Source organism: Echinops telfairi, unplaced genomic scaffold (genome assembly GCF_000313985.2).
Source record: "Echinops telfairi isolate 266 unplaced genomic scaffold, ASM31398v2 ScPeMD7_7356;HRSCAF=8355, whole genome shotgun sequence".
NCBI lineage: Eukaryota > Metazoa > Chordata > Mammalia > Afrosoricida > Tenrecidae > Echinops > Echinops telfairi.
Genome location: NW_022111256.1, coordinates 2246304 through 2264383, shown reverse-complemented (window position 1 = coordinate 2264383; position 18080 = coordinate 2246304). Strand labels below are relative to the sequence as shown.

The 18080-nt window shown below is 45.9% G+C and overlaps 1 protein-coding gene across 1 annotated transcript in view; it reads right to left on the bottom strand.

Moving 5' to 3' along the window:
* Positions 1-18080, bottom strand: part of ANO2 (anoctamin 2) — a gene marked incomplete at its 5' end in the record, with an annotated part of 414765 nt that overhangs the window by 287063 nt on the left and 109622 nt on the right. Inside the window, 3 exons of the mRNA XM_013008512.1 lie at positions 10589-10640; positions 13229-13283; positions 14843-14994. Of these exons, the coding sequence (XP_012863966.1) occupies positions 10589-10640; positions 13229-13283; positions 14843-14994 (259 nt within the window). The remainder of the gene's footprint in view (positions 1-10588; positions 10641-13228; positions 13284-14842; positions 14995-18080) is intronic.

The window sequence follows — 18080 nt, the reverse complement described above, 5'->3', positions numbered from 1 at the left end:
TTGCCTTTATTGAAGTTATGGGTGCTATAACAAAATTTGGTAGAGAAATCAGATGGTGTCTGGCTATCAGGAAAAATAGAATCCGGGGTCTTAAAAGTTTGCCTCTAAACAAGCAGCCATCTAAGTGAAGTGCCAGCTAAGTTCACACATAAGAAGCATACCACCTTATCTGATCCAAGGATCATAAATAATAAAATCCAAGATCAGAGAAGGAAATTGTACTAGAGTTTAAATGTTGGTTTGCAGAAGGATATGGATGACTGTGAAAGCCCAAAATCAACTTTCAGAGACCCCACTTAAATGAAACCTCCACTCAACTCCCTCAGATAGTTGACCCAGGAAGTGAATAATCTCGTTCTCAGACAGAGTGCACTGGAAAGTACAGTCAGGTAAGTTAAGACTTAAACCCTATTTGTTTTCCCTTTTGACCCAGTTTCAACTTCTCCTAGTGTTTATTATTCCTGCTTCGTTTGGGCTGAGGTTCTTCTGTTTCATTTTGTTTTTGTTGTTTCCTCTGTTTCTTTTCCTAACTGTTGGATCTCTTGTGTTTGGTTTTGTCGTTGTCATTTGGTATGGTTTTTTTCTTTTTTTTTTTTTCGGTATGGTTTTTTTTAGTGAAATCCAGGATAGGTAAGTCCATAGGGACAGTAGCTAGATTAATAGCTCCTTAGGGTTATGACAGGGGAGGTTGTGGGAAACTGAGGAACGCAACCTAATGGATACAAGAATGAAGAAAACGATCTAAAAATGACTGTTGATATGATGGAACAATTCATTAATATATTGAAACCATGGACAAGAAAAAACAATTACCCCTAGATTCTGAATGAATGTAGTGTGGATCTTAGGCAACCAGGGTTTTAAGAAGGGCACCAGGTAATTCTGATACAAGGGGATGTGACCACACCTGAAAATCAGCAAGGAAACCAGAGAGCAATTTATGTAAGAGGGCAATCTTTTCTTCCAATCAGTCTCACCAACAATTCTCCCTATTTCTATTTACTATTTTACTGTCACTGTCTCCCCACTTCCTCTCAGAGGTCCATGAATATTAGGCAAGTCCACGTCCTGACCATGGCCCTCTCTATAAACTTAGAGGAAAGCTCATCCCTTCTTGGGACCCCCTTGGCCCATACATAAAAGAAACCATGTGACCTTTTTGTATTACAACATCCAGGAAGTGACAGAGACACAGAGAAGCTTAGTGAGCATGAAGTCATCTCTACCTTTGCTCTACAGAACAGAAATGGACCCAGAGAGGGCAAATGACTTGCTAGAAGTTTCACAACTTAGACATCCCAGATCTGGAATTGCGACCTGCTCCTCCAGCCTTGCTGGGTGCGATCCTGATACTTTCCAATTGCCCCTTCTAGATCCACTCTCCTCCCTTCTCTGTCTGACAGGAGAGAGCTTCCATGCTGGCCGACTTCCCCCTGGGCTCAGCAGGTCGCAGGGTAGAAAGCAGTGTTTAGAACTCCAGGAGCATCCTTGATCGGGGCTCTTGTGTCACTGCTCTTCTCACGGTGGTTCCTACCACCTGACTCTGCCCTTCTGCACCCCGGGAACCCCTCTCTGCCTCCTGGGTCCAGGATGGCAGCCGCTCTACTGCTAACTCAGGGCTACTCTCCCATCTCCTGCATTCCACTACTTCCTGCCCACACCTTGGTGGACACACCCGTCTTAAATCATCCTACTCTGAGGGTGCCGCTTGTTCCTGATTGGAGTTGCTACCATTGTGCCTTTTGTATTGTTTGCTTTCCCTCATAAGCAGCCGCATAGATGGCTCCTTCTTTTCTTCAAATGCAACTTAAATAAAAATCACTTTATTGGGGGCTCGTACAATTCTTATCACAATCCATACATACATCTATTGTGTCAAGCACATTTGTACATTTGTTGCCATCATCATTCTCAAAACATTTGCTTTCTACTTGACCCCTTAATATCAGCTCCTCATTTTCCCCCTCCCTCTGCACTCCCCCTTCCTCATGAACCCTTCATAATTCATAAATTATTATTATTTTGTCATATCTTACCCTGTCTGATGTCTTCCTCTACCCACTTTTCTTTTGTCCATCCCCCAGGGAAGAGGTTATATGTAGATCCTTGTAATTGGTTCCCCCTTTACACCCCACCCTCCCGGTATTGCCACTGTCAGCACTGGTCCTGAGGGGTTCATCTGTCCTGGATTCCCTGTGTTTCCAGTTCCCATCTGTACCAGTGTACATCCTCTGGTCTAGCCAGATTTGTAAGGTAGAATTGGTATCATGATAGTGGGGGAAGGAAGCATTTAGGAACTAGAGGAAAGTTTTATGTTTCATCGTTGCTACACTGCACCCTGACAGGCTCAACTCCTCCCGGCAACCCTTCAGTAAGGGGCTGTCCAGTTGCCTACAAATGGGCTTTGGGTCTCCACTCTGCACTCACTCTCATTTACAGTGATATGATTTTTTCTTCTTTGATACCTGATACCTGATCCCTTTGACACCTGTGATCACACACAAATGCAACTTCTCCATTGAGGCCTTCCCTGACCACCCTATGCAAAGTACCACTTCCACCTCAACCCTCAGCCCTATCATCTTACCTGGCTGCTGAGTCCCCTTCGGACATGCATCCTTAGTGAATGACTTCTTTAATGGCTTGTTTTCTGCCTCCTACCACTAGGATACAAGCCCAATAAAGACAAGGAATGTGTGTTGGTTTGATTCATTACTCTCTTCCCTAACTCTAATAGGACACCTTGTTTATTGTTGCTAATTGCTGTCAAGTGAATTCCGACTCACGGCAACCCCGAGTGTGGGGAGCCGAACGGGTCCGTGGGGTTTTCAGGGCCATGACCCTTCAGAAGCAGACCATGAGACGTGCCTTCCAAAGAGGTATCTGGGAGGGTTCAAATGGCCAACCATTCCGGGGCACATAGACAAAAATAAACCGACTGCCACCTATCAATTCTCACTCATATGATCCTACGCAAGGTTTCCAAGGTTACACATCTATACGGGAGCTGGTAGCATCATCTTTCACCTGAGAAGCAGATGGGGGTTTGAAGTGCAGACCTTGTAGTTAGCAGTCCAGCTTTTACCCACAGTGCCGCCGAGGGCACAGAGTAAGAAATTATTCCATCTCTGTTGAATCAAAGAGTGAATCTTACATTGGGAAGAGCTTAAGTTTCTGATTCATCTCAGGAGCCTTCCCTGATAACTTCACCCGCGTATTAGCTGATTAGTTAGAAGCACACGGAAGAAAAGGTCAAGAATCCTGGCCTCTAAATCTTGCTATGCCACCAATTCACTGTAATCTTGGGCCCACCAGTTAGTCTCACTGTTGTGAAATGAGGTTTACATCTGTTGAAAACAATACACATGGTCATTTAAAGGCTCACATTAGATAATAAAAACACAGAAGTATTACCAGTGTAAAGACTCCTCATTATTTTTGCTGATGAATACCTTAATTGACAGCAACTGTTAACTGGCTGTCTCCACTATAACAACAGAGCATTCAGAAGAAAGATCTATTAACAGCTGAAGTACATCTCCTATCACCCAGTCCTTTATGGCGTGCACTCTCCCTGCAACAGACCCGTGCAGACCTTCACTCTACCGATGCCTTTCACTAGCTCTGCCCTCAGAGTTCCAGTGAGGGTCTTCGTTTGTCTTCCAAACATCAAAGCCAAATGAAGGGCAACGCTCAGGGGGAGAGGAGGGTTACCAGAACCAAGAATTCAAGAAATCAGAACAATGTGGACCAAATAGCCCTGACAATGCTATGATAATCCTTGAGGAGATTTAGGAAATCGGCTGTTCTTAATAATGATCTGAAATCATCCATGCATTGAAGTTCAAGGATTAGTCAAAAAAGATTGCTATTAGGGTTCCCATTCCTACATACATGGGTTTCTTTCAAAGAAAATGTGTTTAAACTCGTCTCTGAGATCAGAGAATAGCTGCAGAAATGTTCTCCTGATAATACAGTGGTTTAGTCTCATTCTAGTGCTTACACACACACACACACACACACACTCACACACACACAAAACAAGGGGACCTGCTTGGTCAATTCAACTGAGACAGCCATGTCAGCTGACAGAGGATGGCAATTATTTTTTGAGAATTCCAAAGGAGAATCTTAATCATCTTAATTTTTTTCCTCAAATGACTTAGGATGATAGCAAGGGCTTATTAGAAAGAATCTGTTGACGAAATTGCAGAGGTGAGGAGAAGGTCGGAGAAGTTGTGCTGCTGGGTCTCATTTGGTTTTGTTTTCCATCGCAGTGGCCTTCCTGCCCCTTCTCCGAGGCTAGCGAGGTGTGGCCTAGGAGAGCGGAATTGGGAAACCATATCCCATTTACCGCACATCCCCGATCGTCCTTCTTTGGACTTGTTTTGCTTCCCAAACTCAAAGAACATTTTAAAAGAAAACTGTTTGAGTTCCTCGATGATGTCAAAACTACGGTTGGGACCTGGTGGAAATCCAAAGAGTACAAAATGATTTGGGGAAGATGGAAACATCATCTTAAGAATATAATTGACCTTGATGGGGGATATGTTGAGAAACAATAATTTCACCTCTTGCTATTTTTGTTTAACAAAGGTTGCTATGGTTTTGTAGAAATTTTTCTTACCTACCTTCATGTAGATGCTATGTTGGTATGTTCTATATAAGAAGCAAGGAATTGTATCATGAATTATAGAAATATTTCTGTACTAAACTACATTGCTGTCGACAGTAGAAACCACACCACTGGCCACATTCCCCTTTCACTTTAGTTCAAAGTCAAATTTTCAGTCCAACTACGGCAATTTAAGCAACTTATGGTTTGAATCTTTGCCTTCTGGTTTTTTCCCCCTCAGACTTGACATTCTATTTTAATTTGTGCTTTTCCCGGTTCTTATTTTTTAATTTATTATTCATATTATGTTAGTTTATTGTTTTTCTTGTAAGCCACTTCAGAATTTTTGTGGAGCAAAACAGAAATATAAATAAATCAATACATGGAGCTTGTATGTAGATTACTTACTTTGTAAAGTAAGTATTCCACAACAAATATATTGACTACAAAGAAGCACCAGATAAATAAGTGTATTTTTTTAGTTATTATTATTATGATGATCATTCTCATCTGCTAATTATTCCCTGGGGTAGAATGGGAAAGAGAATAAAGTTCTACAAGTTGGCCACTGAGGTAGCAGCCATGTAAAAGGTACTTATAAAACAATTTCAAGGATAAAGAATCAATGAAAATAACAAAATTTTAAGCACATTTCTGTCTCTCTTTTCTCCTTTTTATTAGTCAACAGCCTTCGAGAGAACGCTAGGTCCTTTCTAGCCATATTTGCGTCTCCTCGATCTTTCGAAAGCCCAGAGGAAGGGTGATATCACCAAACTCTACCCCATGGTTCAGAGATCTACATTATCTTGCGTCCCAACAATGTGAAGCATTCCTCATTGCTTTTGTTCTTCTCCATAAGATCTTAAATTGGCCAAAGATCTAAGAGATTTTCCTAGGATGTCGCTCTAAAACCAGAAACAAACCTCACTTCCATCAAGCCTATTTCAATTTATAGTGACCTCATAGGACAAGGTAGACTGCCCCTGTGGGTCTCCAAGCCGATAACTCTTCACAAGAGTAGAAACCATAATCTTTCTCCCAGAGGAGTCACTCATACCACCTTCACATTGGCAGTCAGGATAAAGAATTGATGAAAATAACAAAAAAGCAGAGAAATTCTGTTAATTTCCCCGTGTGCAAAAGTTTTCAAGTCTGAGATAAACTTGAAAGATCTAACCTAACTCTCACTCACTGCCCTTGGGTCAATGTCAACTCACGGGACCCTACAGGACAGGGTAGAACTGCCCTCTGTGAGTTTCTGAGACTCACTCACTACAGAATGAGAGTCTTGTCTCTTTCCCTCAGAGCATCAGGTGGTTCAGAACTGCTGACCTTGCAGTTAGCAGTCCAACTCATAACCACCATGCTACCAGGGCTCCTTAACCTAGCTCTACTCCGAGTTAATGGTATCCTGAAGGTAGTGAAAAGAGGACAGAAGCCAGAGGGCTCTAATTCTAGATCCAATTCTCCCAGGGACTTCACATGAGACTCCAGGCAAGGCATTTATTCACCTTGCATCCGTAAGTAATTAAATATAATAATCCCTAACACACCTACTATCCTGGATTGAATGGTGTCCATTTGGGTGGGGCATGATTCTCGCTGGCAAACAATCATATCGGTGCAAATGAGGGGGTTGAAGTGGAGACCCCAAAGCCCATCTGTAGACAATTGGACATCCCCTTACAGAAGGTTTACAAGGAAGGGACAAGCCAGTCAGGGTGCATTATAGCATCAACAAAATACACAATATTCCTCTAGTCTTTTAATGCTCCCTGCTCCCCCTCCCCGCCACTATCATGACCTCAGTTCTACCTTACAAATCCTCTAAACCAGAGCATTTACACTAGTACAGATAAGAACTCTCGATACATGGAATCCAGGACAGATAAATCCCTCAGGAACAGTAATGGGAGTATTGATACCATGAGAATAGGGGGAAGGTGGGAGAGAAGGGGGAAGAAAGGAGGTACAAATCACAACAATTGACATACAACACGCACACACCCCTGAGGTGGGACAGGGAGGGAAAAAAAGAGGAGCTGATACCAAGGCTCAAGTAGAAATAAAATACTCTGAAAATGATGGTGGCAACATACTGCAAATGTACTTGCTACAGTTGATGTATGGATTGTTATAAGAGCTGTAAGAACCCCCAATAAAATTATATGTATATGGTTTGTAATGATGTAATCATCCCTCTTGATCAGTGACCAGCCAATTAATTGTAAGAGAGTTTGGGTCACATACAATAAACCTACTCAAGTGACAGCAGTGAGTTTCCCTGGGGTGTGGCCTGCATCAGTGTTTGAAAAATACAACTTTCCTCTAGTTCCGAAATGCTTCCTACCCCCTCCATCTCCACCCCAACTATCATGATCCGAATTCTACCTTGCAAGTCTGGCTAGACCAGAGGATGCACACTGGTACAGACAGGAACTGGAAACACAGGGAATCCAGGGCGGATGATCCCTTCAGGACCAGTGGTGTGAGTGGTGATACTGGGAGGGTAAAGGGAGAGTGGGTTGGAAAGAGGGAACCGATTACAAGGATCTACATGTGATCTCCTCCCTGGGGATGGACAACAGAAAAGTGGGTGAAGAGAGACTTCGGACAGGGCGAGATATAACAAAATAATAATTTATAAATTACCAAGGGTTCATGAGGGAGGGGGGAGTGGGGAGGGAGGGGGAAAAATGAGGAGCTGATGCCAGGGGCTTAAGTGGAGGGCAAATGTTTTGAGAATGATGAGGGCAATGAATGTACAAATGTGCTTTACACAATTGACGTATGTATGGATTGTGATAAGAGTTGTATGAGCCCCTAATAAAATGATTTAAAAAAAAGAGAGAGAAAAGAAGAGAAGCAAACAGAGGAGGGACCAAGTAACACCAAGAACGAAGAGGGGAGGAGCATGTCCTTTGGACCCAAGGTTCCTATGCTGAGAACCTGCTATATCCAGGGGAAGAATGATGCCTAGACGCGTAGAGCTATCCAAGGAAAGCAGGGCTCGGAGACATAGGAAACAAGGACTTACCTCCAGAAGAGATACAGAGAGACAGCCTCCCCCCAGAGCTACTCAAACCAAACCACTGCCTTGGCATCAGCTCCAACTCCAAACCAGGCTGTGGGCTAGAATGGAAACTGCCCCTGTGGGTTCCCCAAACGGAACTCTTTAGAGAGTAGAAAGCCTCTGCTTTCTCCCACAGAGCAACTGATGGCTTTCAACTATTAACCTTGGAGTTACCCGCCCAACATGTAACCACTACCCAATCACGATTCCTTTCCCCTAGATCAGTGGTTCTCAACCTGTGGGTCAGAATGAACTCCTTTTGGGGGAGGTTGAACGAACCTTTCACAGGGGTCGCCCAATTCCTAACAATAGCAAAATGACAGTTATGAAGTAGCAACGAAAATAGTTTTATGGTTGGGGGGTCACCACCACATGAGGAACTGTATGAAAGGGCATTAGGAAGGTTGAGAACCACTGCCCTAGAGCTAGCACCCTGAATTTGATCTTCTAGCCTCCTATCTGTGAGGGAATAAACCTGTGTTTGTTAAAGCCACCCCCTTGTGGTAATTCTGTAGCATTAACTAAGACACTTACTTTTCCTGGGAGCTCTAAAACTAACAGTAAATCACTTGTGTTGCTACTTAAAAGCAAACGTGAATAGTAATTGTCCCCTCCTCTGTACTCTCACTGTACTCTTCGGGTATTATTATATAGCATATACCACATTACCTCAAAATTATCAGTTTAGATGCATGTCTGAATGACTAAATTATGAGTTTATCAAGGGTGGACCTGGAGCAAGATGAAATTAATCTTGGTACCCCTTGGTCTCTATAGTGTTTGCATGTGTTTCTAAAGTATTCTAAGGACAGAAAGACTTTTTTAAAAATTAAAAAAAATAATAAATGTCTTACGACATTTGAATTTGAGACACCATAGAAAACACAGTTTTTCAAAAAACAAAAATCCCTCAGTGTTTGAGGGTCTCCGGTGAGCTTTAAACAATTGAGAGCAGTGGTTCTCCATCCCTCATGCCGCGACCCTTTCATACAGTTCCTCATGTGGTGGTGACCCCCAACCAGAACATTATTTTCGTTGCTACTTCATCGCTGTCATTTTGCTCCTGTGATGAATCAGGTGACCCCTGTGAGAGGCTCCATCCAACAGCTGGCAGTGAAAATAATGAGCTGGAATTGGTGAGAGAAGCGGTGACCTAAACGATGGTTGCACCTCGTCTGGAGGGAGGTAACAAGAGAAAAGAAGTCAATGGAACTTGGAAAAGACAACCTCTTTCCAGTGGGGGAGAAAGAAGCGGGTTCAAAGAAAGGGAACAATAACGTTTGGGGAGATTCGCAGCACTTGCTGGTTATCAACTCTCAGACGATGGAGGTTAGGTAGAGGAGGTTGGAGAAGGTGTAGGAAGTGAAGGAAGAGAAGCCGGAGACGGGATGATCACATGTGGGAAGTAAGAAGTCAATAATAAAATCTGAAGTAGCAGTGCTGGCCAAATGCAGGTGTGGGTGAGAAGATAAAAGGCAGCTTCAGGTAACAGGGAAGTAGTTTAGCAAGAAGTAAAGGTCAATTTAACAAATTTGATAGATAATATGAAAAAAAAATACAAAAAGGGTCCCCTAATCTCTCGGCTCACCGTTGGGTCAGATGAGGAGAGGAGAGCTTGTTTGTAAGCTATGGAGGGACCCTGATGGTCGAGGGCACTACTGGTTGGGCTGCGAACTCCACAAGGATAACAGTTCAAAAGCACCAGCAGCATTGCAGGCAAAAGCTGTGCCTGTCTACTCCTGCAAAGATTTACAGGCTCAGAAACCCACGGCGGCAGTTGGACTGTGTCCTCTGAGGTCGCTCTGAGGCCGAACCAACCCGGCTGTTCCATCAGCAGCAGGGAGAGCTGGGAAAGAGTGGGAGCACTCAAGCAGCCCATAACTGAGAAGCTCAGGGAGAGACACAGGAGGGGGTGAAGGGATGCAAGGGCCAGGGCTTTTATAAAAGCCTGAGATTTACAAATAAATAGTGGATTCAGTCCCTACGCCCACCTCCACTGAAATACCACACTCTGTGCTGCTCAGTTAATGCCCATTCACAGCAACCAGACAGGGCAGGGCAGAACTGCCCCTGTGAGGTTGCCGGACTATTAACTGCTAGGGGAGTAGAAAGCCCAGTCTTTCTCCCCGAGCAGCTGGGGGCTCCGAACTGCAGACTTTTCAGATCACAACCCAGCTCGTCACCACCCTGTCACCAGGGCACCCCAGAAATCAAGATTCTGCAAGGCCGCGTGGCCTAAAGATGCCGGGCCTGCTGACCTGGACGTCCTCAGGGGTTTGGGATCAAATGGACTGTACGTGGGCTGTATTTATCCAAGGACAACGTTCGCAGGAATGTCGGAAGGAGGGTGGGAAACGGAAGGCACAGGGAAAACGTGCGCTACCCCATGGCACGTGGAGGGGGTCCCCGCGGAGGAGTGCAGGAATTGCTGAATGTAAAGACGCCGGCCTTCTCGTCCACAATCAAAATCTTCAAATGAAATGAACAGTAACTGCCCAGCGAAGGGATTCTGCCAGATGCGGTGACAGGCACGCTGACTTTCGCAGGGCCGCATCCAGACGTCCAGCACCCCGCCAGGGGACCTCGGACAAGCCCCTCTAGTTCTTTCCGACAGAAAGTGAAGGATTTGGATTACAGGATCCCTAAGGTGCCGCCCCGTTAAAAAGTCAAATCGAACGACCAGCTGTTAGGCACCCATTAAAACCTCGGAGAGATCCTGAGGGGGGCGCTGCTGGCTGCTCAGAATGGGGTGAAAGAGCATGGGATACGATGGCCCGGGTCGCAGGTCCCCAACACACGCCCCGGAATGGGCCGCCCCCTGTTCTTAGAAGATAGGCACCCCCTTGGTGTTCCACCAGCACCCCGCCCACAGTCGGGGTGGGGGTGGGGGCGGTCCTTACCCATCGTATTGTTCGCTCGGGAACAGGCCGTGCGCTTCAGAATCTCGTGCACCTAAAAGGGGGAGACAGCAGAGCCATGAACGCCTTGACCCCTGGGCCTCACCGCAGCCTGTGGGGCGCTGGGCTGTGGCCAGGAGACATTTGGACCCGTTCTGAGTGAGGGGGTGCCCAGCCTGTGCCAAGCTCGGGTCCTGCACGCAAACCCATTAAACGTGAGGTTCGTGAGGAAACAAAGAATGTCACCCCTCTAGCACAGTGCTCCCCACTTCCACCCATCCTAGAAAACAAACAGAGGACTCAAAATTGGCCCCAGTTACAGGAGGGAAAGAAAACAGAGGCAGTGCCAGATGCGCGTGGCCCTCTGGAGGGCTAGGGTGGAAGCACCCCAGTTAGGGCAGGGACCAGGCTCCACCTCCCACGTGGGGACCCTGGAGGATGGCAGAGTCCTCCCCAGCAAGATGCTTGGGAGAGGGCCAGGAGGAGCCAAGCCTTCTCCACCAGCCAGGGAGAGATCTTGCTGACGGCCAGGCAGGTGGCATGCTGGTGCTTGTCCTGGTTGCTAGTAGAGGGCCCTCAGTTTCCTCATCTGTAATAAAGCTAGCATCAAGCTGTTTTGAAAAGGCAAAATGACAATGCACAAAACAAGAGTTGTAGAACCGAACAAGCCTCCCTACATGTTGGCTAATTGTATTATCGAGTCTCTACTCTTTCCTGAGTCCTAATCCTGCCTCACCAACCAGAGCATGCCATAGACCTCATCTGGGACACCAAGGCGTGGAGCACAGTCCTGGGTACCTGGTAGGCCCTGGGACTACAGCCTGCCTACAGATCCACATACCTAAAGAGGCCTCCACCTCCCTCGCCTCAGCTCCGTCCCTGTAAGTTTTCAGGTGACTCCACCTCTCGCATTGGAAGGAGGGATGCTGAGAGCACTCCTTGCAAAGGACATAGGTGTGCCAGCGAAAACCCCTTGCCAACCAGTGACCTCCTGGGGAATCCCCAGGAGGTTTATACTCTGTGCCAGGGGACAAGAGGTCTGCCCTGGACAAGCAGCTGGGCCACTCAAGGCAGGCATTTAGGGTGGACTTTTATAGATGTAGGCAAGGCCCTTGGACAAAAGCCCAGGGCAGAGCAGACCCTGAGGGCAAAACTCACAGTGTAGGGTAGAATGAGAAAAGGGCATGAGGGAAGGAAGAAGCTTCCAGAAGGAAAGCTGAATGAGAATGAGAGAAGCTGTGTTACTCCATCATCATTCACACTTCCTTCTTCCAGCCACAGACCTACAGGGAGCGGTGGAGAAATAACTTCCAGCAGAACGGGCCCAAGCGTGTTTAATTCGGCTTATAATACACTGCAGTATTCCACAGCAATAATAATTAGGAACAGCATTTATATGGCATTGTATTACTTTACAAGCACTTTGCAATTATCAGTTAATCTCTACAACACTCTATAACTTCCCCACAGACGTGGGGCCCAAGCCATCGCAAGACTGAAATGGCTTGTAATAGCATCAAGCAAGGAAACAGGAAGTAAGGCATTTTTTGTTGTTGTTTGCATTAGGAAGAGATGAGAAGCTATATGCCTATTTTAGCATTTCCTAAAATGCTAGGCCAACAGACCTAGGATGTCTTTTTGATCATCCTGCAAGCCAAGGGTCAAAGTTGGGTTTTCACTGTGCCTGGGAACTGTTCTATCGCCATTACCCCCTTGTTAATTATTCTTCCCAGCCCTTCTTATCACCTTCTTGACTTGGAATCCTTCTAGTTAGCAAACGCTTATTCCTCTGCCACGTGAAATCTAAGTTCCGTCCTACAAGTCACTGGGAACACACTCCCACGCTTCCCAGCGAGGGCAAGAGGAATCTTCTAACATCCCTCTTTCTCACCTCTGCCTCCAGGTCCATGGACCTCTAGGGTGGCAGAAAACAAACTGATCCAAGAAGGGAGACAGACACCCTATCATTCCACCCAGGGTCACAAAAGGCACAGGCCAAAAGTAGATTTCCATGGCAATCGGCATCCTATAGAACTCACAAACTCCAAGTCACTGGTTAAGGTCGGGGAGAAGAAGGGCTAGTTCCAGCCATGAATTTTGACTTCTTTTGAATGGGCTGGTCTTTTTGGTTCTTGGGCAAATGGGTGGGCTCTCGAGCTCCCTAGGACACAAAAGCACGAAGCCCTCCTTTGGAGGATGTGAAAGAAAAATGCATGAAGAATGTCCATGACCCAGTAAGCGGGGGACGGGTTCTAGTTCGCATTCAGACATTACAATCTAAATAAGTGTTGTCAATTTATTGCTTCTCAGAGCCTAGGTTTCCTCAATTGCAAACCACAGGCAGCTTACCGGCAGGGTTTACAGTCCCCACCAGCTCTGACAGTCCTGCTTGTGATTCTCAGAAGGGACTTCCAAGAGCTCCTAGAGAAGACACTTCCCTCCACCCATGAGTGAGGGCAGATTGTTTGCTGTTTCTTTTGCTACTAGGATCTGGCAGCTCTTGGATACACCTCTCAGTTGCTAGGCAACTCCAAGCAAATAGTGATGGGACATTGCAAGGAAGGCCAAGAGAAAGCCTTGCTCAGCCTGTCCCTGCATCCCCCCACAGCCTGCATCCCTAGCCCACCACGCTTGTTGACTTACAATGCGGCTGCGGGTGGCATTGTCGAAGAAGGTGTCCTTATCTTGGATGTTGTACCTGGAGATTCCAAAAGAGCACATGGTGAGTGATTTCCATGACCTGTGCCCAAAACTTACCCCAGCCCACAGGGAGCCAAGAATTCTTCTGTCTATGACCCAAAAGACCATAAAGGAGTGCCTCCATGACACCAGAAATCTGCCAAGTAGAGTTCATTAGACTGCTGACGAAGGTCTAAGCTTTATAAAGAACCTAGCTTCTGGATGGAAAAGTATCTCCAAAGGCTGTTCAATATCCAATTGTCTATAGAGTTTTCTGTTCTTTTTGGGGAAGACTTAGAATCTACGCTTTCATTTGAAAACCACATCAGAAAAGTGATCAATGCAATGCTGGAAAGTTCGGGTGAATCTCAGACAGCAATAGGTTGCATGATGAATAAAATGTGCTGTCAGCTCCTCAAGAGCCAGCAGTCTCCGGGATACGTGTGTCTTCCAGTCACTGATGCAGAGTAGAACATGGTACCATGAAGATGACTGCTATAAACACTCGGGCTAGGGAGTAGACTTTTGTTGGGAAGAATGAACGGTTCTTTCAAAAGAAAGTATTTATGAGCTGGGTCTTACGGGCAGCAGAAAGTACATGAATGGAGATGTATTCGAGGTGGCAAATCGGATAGCAACACCGGCATGAATGAGAGCCCAGGTAAGGGTAAAAACAAGGACAGCAAACCAGATGTCAACCTGCCGCTCCCAGGCCAGACCTGGACCTTGGTTTGCTCTCTTTAGAGAGGACTGTTATCTCTGGATGACCAACGTACAAGATCTGGAGGGGGGCCAACTCACAAGATCTACAAGGATCCAATGAGGGACTATAGGCAGAAGAAACAGCTTATATATACAAATATGTATTGAATTAATATCTAACATGGCAAAGATAGGTTGAAGTATTCTCAAATACATGGCAGAAATACTTTTCCACAAACACTATCTCTTATATTTTCTCTGTCTGCCCATGTCCTGTCCTTTCCTGACTCTTTCAATTCCCTTATCATTCCTGACAATTAATTATTTTCTCATCGGGTCCTAAAGTAGAAGGAAGGCTCCGTTCATTCCCAACCGCGGCTCCCAATGTTTCCCAAAATGTTGTCCAAACGTTTCCCAAACAGCCAATTCTTGTGAAGAACCTGAGTTCCACCTCCCTTACGGCCAGAAGAGTGGGAAGCATTGCGTGAGTAAGCTGCTGGGAACACAGAACTATCATCCACCATCTTCTCTCTGGTCATCACGCCACGTTGGAACTCTGTGCCTGGGAACTGGGCTGAATGCTGGCCCCACACAAGATTTTCTTCCAGGGTCTTGAAGCTTTTGATTGACAGCTCCCTGGTTCTTCATTCACTATGCAAATGGTCAAAATGATGAGTTCTCCCCTAAGCCACTGAATCAGTGCTCCAATGAGAGGGGAAATCACCAAGCAGGAACGGGGGAATCTTTCACCATAGAACCTTATTTCCTCTTCCCTCTCCAGGGCATGAGGGCACCCACTTTGAGAACCCCAGGGCTGAAGACTCCTTTTCTTCCCATCTCACCTCATGTCCCTCCCCCAATGGCTTCAATACTCACAGGTATATTTTCTCCCTGGAGAATGGATAGGAGAGGTTTTTCATCCTATTATTGCTGTGCTCTGGGACTCTGGGCTGCAGAGGTGAGCTGAGTTTCTGCAGGATCTCGTTGAACTTCTTTGCGATGGTGCCTTCTGCTTTGATCTCATACATCTATGAACGATAAAAGCACAGGTCAGAAGAGGCAACCACATCCAACGCTTAAAGAAATATGAATTCACAACCCAAGCTGCAAGGAGGGAACCTTTCAGGGGAGAGGAGGCCACTGGAACAATAAGAAGTAGGGTTCGTCTCTTTCCACCCTTGCTCTCACAAGGGCATGCGCTATGAGCCCCCTTGCGAGGACGTGTGCTAGTGAACATCCATTAGCATACATGGATGTGACCTGTGACCGGTGACGACAAATAAGCAAGGGACTGAAACTTTCTATAGGACTTTGATGTAGTATCTGAAGATCTGTGGGGCAGTTCCAATGTCAAGAGCAGTCACGTTTTTACTCTAAGGCTCACAACATCCCAGCTAGGCAGCTAATTGCATGACCTTGTTATGGGAGATTTAAGGCTCAGAAAGATTAAGTGGGTCACTGAGAGTAACAGGGTGGCAAAGGTTGGATTTAACTCCTAAAAACCCAATCCAAAACCTGCAACTTCAACTTCAGGATGGCTTCATGCCACCCAGCATCACTTTTCGGAAGTATTTCTCTTAGGAAATATCTGTGCTTAATGAGTGTGTTTTCAGAGTGTTAAGTATTTAATGAGGAGCGAGGATCTGGCTGGGGTAAGGAGTCTCTGGGTGGTGCAAATGGTGAACAGACTTGGCTGGCGCCTTTGTCGTGTTCATGATGTGAGATTTAGGTGGACTATGTCTCGAGCCCTGGCAGCTTTGTGGTTGAGATTTGGGCTGTGTTGGCTACTAATCACAAGGTCAGCAGTTGGAAACCACTAGCCACTCCTGGGGAGAAAGAGGAGGCTTCTTGCTCCCATAAAGAGGCACAGTCTTGGAACCTGCAGGGGCAGCTGTACTCTGTCTTAGAGGGTTGTTCTGAGTCAAACTTGACTGGAGGTCAGTGAGTGAGAGAATGTCTTGAGTTAATCATCTTTTTTTAGATGTAGAAGAAGTGAGGTGAAAGGGAGACCACATCGAGGAGTCATGCAGAACAAGACTGCTTAGAAATTGATGGTGGTAGCAATTGTACAATTCTGCATGACGTGACTGAACTGTGGAATGATATATGTATGAAATCCCAATTAATAATATTTTTTGAAAAAGAAATAAAACACTATTTTCTTGTTAAAAAAATGCAACAAGCAAACAAACTAGCAGACATGAGGTAAGAGAGATATCAAGCCACATGAAGATCGCCCAGAAGCAGAAGTTCACAGAGACAAACATCCTCCCAAGAGCTGAGAGAGACAAAGCCTTCCCTTAGAGCCAGCACCCTGAATTCAGATAGCCAGCCTCCTGAAGTGTGAGAAAATAAATCAGTTTGCTAAAGCCACTCACTCATAGTTAGACCAGTGCTAGATAACTAAGACAGCTGCTAACCCAAAGGTTCCAGGTTTGAGTCAACTCAGAAATTCAAATTCATCCAGAAGTATATCCAAAGAATGGCCTGGCGATCTACTTCCAAAATTGCATCCACTGAAAATCCAAGGGAACGCAGCTCAACTCTGATGTACACGCCCTGTCATGAGTCAAAATCCATTCTACAGCATCTGGTTGTAGTGGTACTTCGGATAAAGCATAAAGTTAACACCAAGACAATCCTGACTACGTATTGAGTCATAGAATTGTGTTTAGAATAGCAAAGCTGGAGTGGATTAAAACAGAGCACATTTTTGGACACAAACTCTCCTCTCAGGTGATGACGTCTCTGAACTCTGCCCTTGAATGCAAATGAACTTGGCCAGGGTGCTCAATGGAAGTGACACTGTGCCAGTTCTAAGTCCAACCGTTAAGAGGATGGTACCACGTTTGCCTTGGCCCCTCAGGTCCCTGAGCCACTCTGTAGCCACTCCGTTCATGAGGCTGCTCACAGAGGGAAAGGGCTCCCCTGAGCCCGGCTGTCCAGCTGCCTGCCAACTGTCAGCCACAGAGGGAAGCCTTCTTGGATCATCCCGATCAGCCCAACTACAAGCTAAATATCATCAGGAAATCCTAGTCAATTGCTATCATATACAGACCAATCATGTAGAACAGGAAAATCACTCTGCCCAGCTCTGCTCAAATTCCTGAACAATAAATCATTAGCTAGAATAAAATGATAGTTGTCCTAAGACACTAAGTCTGGGGCAAGGTGTCACGTCACATTAGATAAGCAGATCAGTAGCCGGCATCCAGATCTTCTGGCTCAAAAGCCCGTTGCTGTCTGTCTGATGGTACCTGCAGGTTGGCTGCAGCTAGAAGGCTAATGGGACGTGTACAGAAGTGCTTCCAGACAGACTGAGGAAATGCCACAAAGATCAGCAGAGTGCTTTGAGCGTTCAAAGCCAGCAAAGGGCACATCCAGGGGCTGAATCAGAACAAAGTTTCATACAGGGAGCAGCAGGTGGTCTTGCAGAAGAGTGAACCTTTACTGCTGTCATTTGGTTCTTCATGAAAATATGAAGCAGGAAGAACAAAAATAAGGGCCTCCCCTCAGACAGCAAGGGAAGCACAACCACCGTATTGATTTCCTCTAATAATAAACCCAAACCACGTAAGTACATTCATTAAATGAAGCTTCCTCTCACCTCAAACTCAACTCCACCCTCCTCCCCATACAAAAGGAGCACTATCACCGACTCCACTCCAACTCACTGTGACCCCGCAGCACAGAACAAACCTGCACCACAGGCTTTCAGAACCCCACATCTCTGTGGGTCTCTTCTTTATGGTCCCAGCTTTCTCCCACAGAGTGGCAGGTGGGTTTGAACCACTGGTCTTGAAGACAGCAGCCAAACGCTTAACCCATTGTGCCACCAGGGAAACCACTATTAACAGTTTCAAGTATATCTTATCCTGACTCTTCCCATTTGCTAGAACTATACCAATCATCATTTCAACCTTAGTGTGACACTGTTCTACAATTTGATATTTTAACTGAGCAATATATCAAAGAGACCTTTCCAGGTCATAATACTGCAGTACACCTGGTTCTCGTTGGTTTAGCCATTTCCTGGTAGAGGTGGTGGTGGTGGTGCAGATGGAGGTGGAGGTAGTGGTGGTAGTGGTGGAGGTGGTGGTGGAGGTAGAGGTGG